Source organism: Falco peregrinus, chromosome 1 (genome assembly GCF_023634155.1).
Source record: "Falco peregrinus isolate bFalPer1 chromosome 1, bFalPer1.pri, whole genome shotgun sequence".
Taxonomy (NCBI): domain Eukaryota; kingdom Metazoa; phylum Chordata; class Aves; order Falconiformes; family Falconidae; genus Falco; species Falco peregrinus.
Window position 1 is genome coordinate 44,419,823 of NC_073721.1, and position 9,406 is coordinate 44,429,228.

Below are 9,406 nucleotides of genomic sequence, written 5' to 3' on the forward strand. Positions count from 1 at the left end.
ACTCTTACCTACTTCAAGTCTCACTGCCTGAAATACTGAAACATATACTCTTTAATCCACTTTTTCCTATTCTGACTCCTAAAACTATATTCTGTCTATATTTACTACATGGTTTGATAAACTTTACATTTTGCAATATCCAAAAGGCTGATGACACATCACTGTTACTCTGCTTTATTTGCCACAGTCTGCGGGCGATGGCAGTTTCTCCCTACATAAGTCTTGTGGCTGCACACGCTGCAGCCATGAGTGGCAGCCAACACAGGCAGATCTCATTTTCTTTTGATGAAATTGCATTTTCAGTGGGTAACTGTTCCATCTTTTTTTCTTTTTTTTTTCTTTCAGTGAGCCTTAATTAGGAGAACAAAGTTGTTGAAAGCCTTGTCTTGCCCTTCCCCTCTCTCCCTGCACACAGCCTTCTTTCACGGACTCTGGGTTGAGTTTGTTTGAGCTTGGGGTTTTTTTGTCTAACAACTCAGCAAAGCTGACAGATTGACAGTCATTAAATATAAAAACTGTATCAGGCAATATCCCTAAATTACGTTTCAAATGAAAAGTGACACTTGATTAAGTCATAAAATGTGGTTCTTGGGTTTTTTGCCCTACTTCTGCCTTTTTCCTATGAAGAGTTAAAATATTATCCTTTTTATTATGCTAATGTAAAATCCTCTTTCTTGCATCTCAAAAGAGAGAAAGCTTGGTATGTGTCTTGGATAATGATTCAGCTATTGATCCAGAAGATGCTTTATTAGATTATTTTGAGACAACTGAATGTAATTTAATACCTATTTATTTTCTATTCCTATGCCAGTCCAAGATAGAATCTTTTCTGCATGAAATTAGTACTTTCTCCTTTCAACCTCAAAGAAAGATTAAACTATGCTCTTTTCTTGGATTAGTTTGGGGAACTTTTTCAACAAAACATTGATCTTGAGGGTTCTTGATAGTCTTTTAACACTTTGAAGCCAAAACCTCAGCTGGGATCAGTGGGTTCTAGGCTTGTCTTTCTTATTGTGCATTAATGCAAGAACTAGTGATGTCAGATAAAAAGAAGAAAGATCCTAGATGAGGAAAATAGAAAGAAAGAGGAAAACCAAGCAGTGTTTGTGCACAGAGAAGGAAGAGGAATGGCAGTCTTTTGAAATAGCTATCTGTAACCTACAGAAGGGACTGTGTGATGGTAGACCAGAATGGCAAGAGGGCACAAGAGCATTTAGGCGTGTCAAAATTAGGGTGTGTTTTTATAAAAGTGCACCCAGCTACTCTACGTGCAGCTATTGCTGGGACTCACCATCTTGCTGCTCGCATCCCCCACGAGCTGCCTCGCACGCCAGGAGCTGCTGACTTTTCTGTAGGGTTTACTTATTGTCAGCTCATTCTGTTGCTCCAGGGTCAGAAGGGCACCAGCGTGGGAGAAAACAGCAGGACCCCAAAGCTGTGGACAGAAGGAAGGGGACAGGGACTGCCAAAAGCTTGATGGTCATATATCTAGCATTAAAAAAGCCTCCTCAATTAATAAGCCTGCTTAATAAAGACTATCAGGAATTGTGGAGGGACCTCACAAAAGCAGAAAAATGAGGAATTTCAGGTTGCCAGATTTGGATTTACACACTGGAATACCTTGAACATTTCATTTATGTTACTATCTAGCAGCCAGCCTGACATCACAATGCAGAATGAGGAACAGCTCGCTGACCTTCAGCAGTAGCCACCGCACCAGGAAAATTTAGGGTCCTCTCTAGTGGTTCTGCAAGTGGCCAAATCAAGCTGCCAGGGGAGTTTCTGATAAAGCACTGGCAGTCAAAACTGCTCCCTGCTGAATGAAAGTTCCCTCAGACTCCTGACTCCAGATACGGAGTTGTGGGTGATTTCCCTCCTTTATTTCTTGTTTGGACCCTGGAAAGGGAAGAAGGAAAAGGAGCAGGGAGGCTTTTTAGAGGGGAAAATTGCTTTCTCTGAAACAAACGAAACAAATTACACGTTAAGTATCACACAGAATGCTCCTATCAAAATAATTAAATGATCACTGTTATGTCACGGGAAGCACCATGAACCAAAGGCAGAGAGAAGCACACTCCCCGCCATTCCACACCCTGGGTCTGGATGACCCTTCCAGCAGCAGCACCGCCTTGCCCTTCACCCGCTCTCCGCTCTCCGCAGCCTGGTGCAGGATCCCCCAGGCTGCGAATGACCGGGGACCTCCCTGCCACCACCGCGCTCACTGTTTCATTCCTCCTGTTCATTACTAGACCTTTCCCTCATGTTCTTGGATTTCACCCCAACAGACACACAGGGGATCAAACCCAGACGGGCTCTGAACTGACCAAACAAACATCAAGCATCATTAGACAGAGCAGAGGTGGTGGACCTGACTGGAATGGGGGGCTGTGGCTTCCCCCCCGCTTCCCCTCCCAGAGTGGTGCTGAGCTCTTTAACTGCTCTTGAACTCTGTGCTTAAACAGGTGACAGTGAGGAGACACTGACCTTCAGGCCGAACAGCACGAGCCGAGCGGGCAGCAAGCTCTGTTGACACAGACGTGCCTTAAAAATTGAACTCTGGCTTCAAGCAGCACAAACTCCTTGTACTGCATGTTAAGCCATCTAGATGACACTCGTATTCTGGTGTTAATAAGCCATTTGCCCATCTGGCGCTTGTACAGATGACACACCTTCTCAGTGGTATCTCAAAAGCAAAAAGTATTAGCTCTATAAATACATAGATCATGTCTGAACAGAAATTCCACAAAAATCAGCTCCAAACCGTTGCTGATGAACATGGTTGTGACTGGAGCCAAACTGCACTGTGTAACTCCTAACATGCCCGCGCTGATCCCAGGAAAGTGCATATTTGCAAGCCGTTTTAACCCGGAGAAATCAACAGCCGCAGCCACTCACTCACTTGACTGTGCACACACAAAACAAGACACGAGCGCTGACCACTTCATACCTCCACACAGTACCAGGACTCAGACCATCCTGGCAGCTGGCTGGCATTTCCAAGGGTGAGAGCTCAAATTAAGGGACTCAGACAGCAGTATGTGTACCCAAAGCACCTCCTGACCTTTTTTTCCTGGTACAAGAGCAAGCCATGGCTCATACACACGGAGCCACATCTGTGAGGGATTACAGAGGCAGATCAGCAACAGGGAGAATTTGGAGACAGGCTTGTACTAGCAGCTGGGGTGTTTTACTAATCAAACTTGCTGCAGAAAGTACAGAAAATCAGATCTCAGAGGCAAGAAGCCACATGTCCAACTCCATACCTCTGTCAGAAGGTTGGCGGTTTCCTGCAGAGTATTTTTCTGGCACAGCCTAGCTTAGGCAGGAAGGTAGCAATAGGTCCCCCCCTTCTCAGAGCATCACAGTGCAAAATGGAAGAATCTCAGTATAAATTCAAACATCTACACTGCAAACAAAGCCAGCCTTCCTGGAGAGCAGTAATGGGAAATTCTTTCTTATGTTCAAAGTTATAGAGTAAGGCAACTCTCAGCAGTTAAGTTCCAGGGAAGTAGTACAGAAAACTGATATTCTTGCAACATACTGCAATTTCTGCACAGTCTAAGGGGAGCATCTTCATACCACCTTCTGCCAAGAAGAAATAAGCAGGGAAGGGTTTTTTCCTTTTCTCCTGCCTCTTCCTCTTCTAAACAGTAAGGATAGAAAGACCTCGTTAACAAAGGGAAACTTATGAACCAATATGAGAAACTGGGGCGCACACTATATTTTTTCTGGACAGAGCAGCAGTCTTTCACTGATAAACTAATGGGATGAAATTGCTAATTACAGCCTGGAGCTAGGACAACTTTTATGAGGAATATCATGCTGGAGTCTGAGCACCTGTTCTCAACAGGAAGAAATGTTTCATCTCCGAAGGACAGAGTAGAATTAGCATGGCTGCAACCTTTTATGAGGCCATAGCACCTCTCCAGTCATTAGACCAGACTGATTAAAACTGCTTTGATCATGTTCGCTTTGTACCAGCCTGGCTTTTCCCCCAGCCTGGCACAATTGACTTTGCAGGAGGCTTTTGTTTTAATTTTACAACCCATTTAATACCTTGAATTCCTAAAGAGATCCTTTCAGAGCTACAGTACACTACCACAAAAATATTACAACAGGAGACACCATACCCATCTACTCTTTTATTGCCCTGTGTGACTGCAGGCAGACATTAGTTCCTTTGTTATGACTTCCCATCCATCCCGCTCTCCTCCCTCCCAATCGCACTCGAGCTCTAGAAGTCTGAGAGGCTTTTCAATGCTATGCTGAGGGCCTGTGGAAATGCAGGATGTTCTGCCTGAGGAACAGCATCAATAAGGTTTCTTGCATAGATCCTGAACTGAATGATTCTTGGGTTACATCAGGTACATGCTGATCTAGGTCTCTTTTCTGCTAAAAGCCTTGAATTGAACTCAACAAAAAAAGCAAAGCCACATTTCATATTCTGGTGACAAGGAGAGGAAGAAACTGCTGAAAGATGAAACCCCCTGATGTATTCATGTGTATTTTTGATTAGAGCTAGAAAGCATTGCACAGACAACCACAACACACTTATTTCACGCTGTTCCCAGGTATAGCGGAATGCTGCAGGGTACAGTGTGACCTTGGTATAAACAAGCAGTGACCAGTACTTGATTAAAGGAAGGATAATTACTGCACAGTGCCTGGCTATCAAACTATTCTAGTGAACTGGCAACATTTTATTTCCCCTAATGGCACAAGAACATTTGTTCCTGAAGGTTTTCAGAATGATCTGGCAGGTAACACATCAGATTGAAGCCAAGAGGAGGAGCTCTGTAATGGGTTTTTAACTTACCTGCAACGACCTTCAGACACTTGCTGTATCTCTTTTAAAAAAAAAATGAAGAATGACTATTAAGTACTGATTTTTTTATGAGTCCAAACTCCCATGCAACACAGAAACCTGACAGCACTCAGAACAAGTTAGCAGGAACAACAAGAGTGACTGCAGACTTTGGAGTTAAATAAGTGTTTTTACTTTCAAGTGTCATAGTGCCAGACTTGTAACTCAAGCTAACAGCAGAATATACAGAGGATATTCCATATAGAGAAACTCAAGCACCTGAAAATTATCAGTGAGCACTGTACAGCCACAGAATTCTTCTTACAAGGCTTAACCCCTGTACAAAGTTTAACACCACACCAAAAAAATGCATTTTGGTCAACAAGAATACAGTTATATGGATCTAATAATTACTGACACAGACTCTCCATTTAAACCTGGCCAGAATCTCTCTCCTTTCTACTTCACAGAGAAAAGCCTCTCACTGAATATCACCCACATAAAAAGGGAGAGTTGATGTGCCAACTTGAATGTATATTTAATAACTTAGCACAGATTTGAGACATGGCCATTTAATGTTTGAATAAGCTCCGAATCAGTGTCAAGAGAGAAACTAACAGAACTCCAGTAAGATACTGATGACCTACAACTCACTGAAATAATTTAACACATTTACAGGAGGAACAGTTAAGGTATGGCTGAGAGCTGTACATTCCACCTCAAGCTCAAGATGTTACTACCAGCATTTCCAGTATGCTTATTCCTTCTTCCACTACTACCCATTGATGCGGTAATTCACATGGATCTCAGGTTTGATGTCACACACTAGTGACAACAGCTGGGAAAGGACCACCTCACGGTTCTTCTGGAAGTTCTGCTGGATTACGCTCATCTTTTCCTGGGTCTCTTTCTCAACTTCAGTGGTGCAGCTGCCATGAGATCCAAGTGCCTACAAATAACAAAGGAAAGAGAAAGCTCACATGCTTTCTTTTTGACAAAGGAAACACTATGCCCAGCTCTGAATTTTGGTATTCTGGACTGCCTCAGTGCATCTCAACCATTAATATTTGCTGGGGAAAGAACTGAACTTAAAAAAAAACTAAAAATAGTAGTATTTCTGGATTCTCTGCTCAAGATTTCCCCACTAAACTCTCCCAAGCTTGCCTTTCATCCACAGCCCATGCGTTTTATCCTCTTTTATCCATTATCTAGCACCTTAAAGCAAGAGCTTATGAAGAATGCCTGCAGTAAAGGTCCTGCTGCACTGGCAACTGCAACCAGGAACCCCTGGGCACTACTGTACTATACAGTGTAAGAAAAGGAACACCCGTGTTTAAACACAGTCTTCACATCACCCTACTGCTTTTACTGTTGCAGAATATATAAAAATCTCTGCCTTCCTAAAAAGGACTGTGGGCCACGTGATACACACAGCAAGAGTCTCTCACAGCTTACAATGCCTTCTTGACCCATGAGCAAGGGCAGAGAGAGGAAACCCCCATAAGAGGGGGGTGTGGGTGCAAAAAGGCACTGAAAAAACATGCTGAAAGAGACTAGTACCCTAGGACTGAAATTCAAAGAGCTTCTCTCTCTGGAGAAGGATAAATAAAACAAACCCAGCCGACAGGCAGTGAAGTTCACTTTATTAGCCTGGAAGCATGTGATACCATATGCCTAGTGAACTAAGCTAACAAGCAATTATAAAAAATTAATCCTGACCTACTGACATAAAGCCTATTATGCAGAAGAACAGAGGAGGTGGTATTGTGCTAACCGGAAGATGGACAGAGGGGAGGCTTGCCAGGCCATTTTCTGAAGATTTCAGAACTGACAGAGGCCCACAGGCAGTGGAAACAACCTCAGCTGGTGAAGGGCCTCAGTTCTGCACCTTTTGGTAGCACCTCCTCTTGCTCAGAAGGAAAGGCAAACACACCTCTTGGGACACAGCAGGCAACACTGCTAAGCAGGATACAAGCCTTACAACTGCTTCAGCAACAGCAAAGCATCTATGAGGCAAGTGGTCTCTACCACGTTAGCATCACAAAAAACAGCTTGTCACGGGGGAATAAGCCTGGTATATTTTTGATGCTGCTACATACAGCAGGTTTTGGGAGGCTGCCACCCATCAGGGCACTAGCCAACACACGAGCTCATTAAGCTAATTCCCTACCAGTCAATAGTTCTGGCTGCTGAGATGCAACACACCATGTTCTGATTCACTTCCACTGTTTTTTTGTTGCGACACGTGGCTGTGCATCAGAGGAAGGCAGTTAGGGAAGTACTCTGCTGGCAACACGTTCCATTCCGAGGGCTGCTCTCAGGGCCAGTAACCCTAAACACAAGGCTAAGGGGTTGGGTAGGTAACAGAATGATCTAGAAAACAAACCGCTGCTTCCTTGGCTTTGAACTCCTTCTCCCTCTGCAGACGGTACTGCTCAATCTCTGCCTGGGCTTCTTCTTTTGCCTGCTTCAGCCTCCGATTCTTTCCTATTTTCAAAGAACATACCAAATGAAACAAAGAGAAAGTACTGAAAGCATATTCCCCCACACCTCTCCAGCTACCCAATGCACAAGAGCCACTACAGCGTTTGCTACTGCGGCAGCCCCTTCTATAGGATGCATCAGGAGGGCATCGCACACCCTCGGAGCCCCTACAGCTTTGAGGTGTTAGCCAACCTCCGCAGCACGAGGTCACCCTGTGTGCCACCAAACGACCACCAAGCTCGCCACACAGTGAGCTTCCACCAGTGAGAAATGAAGAGGTTCTCTGAGCCAGCGGATGCATTAGGCAACCTGCAGGTCCGGCCTTGCTGATGGGAGCGTGCAGCCCATCTGAGTGATCCCAAAGAGCACAGAAGAACATGAAGGCTCAGTTCTGCAGCAGGCCAACTGTGCAAGCAATAGAAAAACTGGCTACGGCATCAACTTCCCCTCTTGGACTTTCCACCATATTCTCCCCTCTGAGGTTATCATCATTAGAGTGAACTACAGCATTCTGCTTCTTGCAACACTGTCACGGGGTAGAACCACTAGACAAGGCAGCTTCATTTAAAAAATAAGTAAATGTATATATGCTTGAAGCGGGAGATTTGTAAAGGTGGGGGGATCTTTGTAACATGATTTCTGTTGCTTAACAGGAAAAGCTAACATGGATCCCCAAGAAGTAGCTCTTTCTGCTCTATAAAATGTCTAACCATTGACGGGCAAATACACTGTTTTCATCCAGAAGGAAAAAAAAAACAAGTTAAAGATAGGAAAGAAAGAGATAAGCACCAGCATCCCCCAGCTGAAGACCCTGCTGCCATGAAGGGTGTTGACAGGGATCCCCTCCTAGAGAGCTGCCCCACCGGGCCAGGAGCCACCAGCCCCTCCGAGGCCTGTGCGGGCCCCTCCAGCCACCGGCCCGCACCGCTGCCCGGGCACATCCCACTGCGGTTGGACACCTGGGCGCCCCGCGGCGCTCCCCGCCACCCCGACCCCCTCCGGGCGGGGAGGGGTCCCCCAGGGGCACGGGGGGCTCCGGCGGCCCTCGCGGCCCCCGCTTCCCCGCGGCCGAGGAGCTCCGGGAGACCGACCGCACTCCCGCACCCCGCGGCGGGGCCGCGCCGGCAGCCCCCCGAGGCGGCCAGGCCTGAGAGGCCTAAGGCGGCCGCGCCGGGCTAGGCCAGGCCGGGGACCCCCGCCGCTGCAGGCCCCCCAGCGCCCCGCGGTGGGGCGGAGCGGGGCAGGGCCGGGCCGGGCGCTGCCGTACTCACGCTTGCGGGCCTCGGCCACCTTCTCGGCGGCGCGTTTCTCGGCCTGCAGCAGCTGCTGGATGCCCTGCGACTGGCTCGCCATGGCGGCGCCCTCCCGGCCCTTCGCCGCCGCCAGCGTCACCGCGGCCTGGGCCCCGCCCCGCCACGGGCCCCGCCCCGCCACAGGCACCGCCCACCGGGGCCTGCGCAGCACCGCCCCTGCCCCGCCCGCGAGCGAGCTGGCGGGAAAGCGCCCCCAGAGCCCCGCAGGGCGGCGGCGGGGCCTTATTTGTGTCGTGGCTTTTACCCGGCGGCCCGCCTCCTCCCGGGCACCCCAGGCAGCGCGGGCCGAGGGGCCGCAGCCCCCCGCGGAGCCACCGGGGCGAGGGGGGTCAATGCATAACGATCCAGGGCCACCTTCCCTCAGGGTGCCAGGCCCTGCCAGACACCCCCTGCCTCACCCCAACGCTGGGCCATCACATCCCGGGGGTGATTTAAAGCCCTGTACACGGCTCCCCCGCCACTTCCAGAGCATAAATTACAATTATTGCCGAATAATCCTGCTCTGAGGAGGCACCAGAGCTGCAGCCCTCACATCATTGCGGCGGGGAACGGGGGGCCGTCGTGGTGCGCTGCTTCAGTTCCCTGTCATGCAAGGGACGGAGGCAGTGAATCAAATGCATATTTATAGTGCGGAATAGGAATTATGAGTGTCTAGCAAGGTGACCTTCATCTCCCAGCAATTAAATGGGTTTAGTGGGCCTGTCCATCGAGTGTTAGATTTGCTTCAATGAAAAAAGATGAAAGGTGGGGAGAAGAGCTCTGATGGCAAATTGGGGGGTTGAAGCAAGGCTGGGAGCCGGCGGTC

At 47.9% G+C, this 9,406-nt stretch overlaps 1 protein-coding gene across 1 annotated transcript; it reads right to left on the reverse strand.

The window, feature by feature from the left end:
* Nucleotides 1-4,974: 4,974 nt before the first annotated feature.
* On the reverse strand, nt 4,975-8,717 carry ATP6V1G1 (ATPase H+ transporting V1 subunit G1). Its single transcript, XM_055813000.1, has 3 exons — nt 8,560-8,717; nt 7,191-7,291; nt 4,975-5,753 (listed from the first exon to the last, which is right to left on the reverse strand). Exons 1-3 carry the CDS (start codon nt 8,639-8,641, stop codon nt 5,580-5,582), a joined length of 357 nt encoding a protein of 118 aa, XP_055668975.1. The 5' UTR covers nt 8,642-8,717; the 3' UTR covers nt 4,975-5,579.
* Nucleotides 8,718-9,406: the final 689 nt, after the last annotated feature.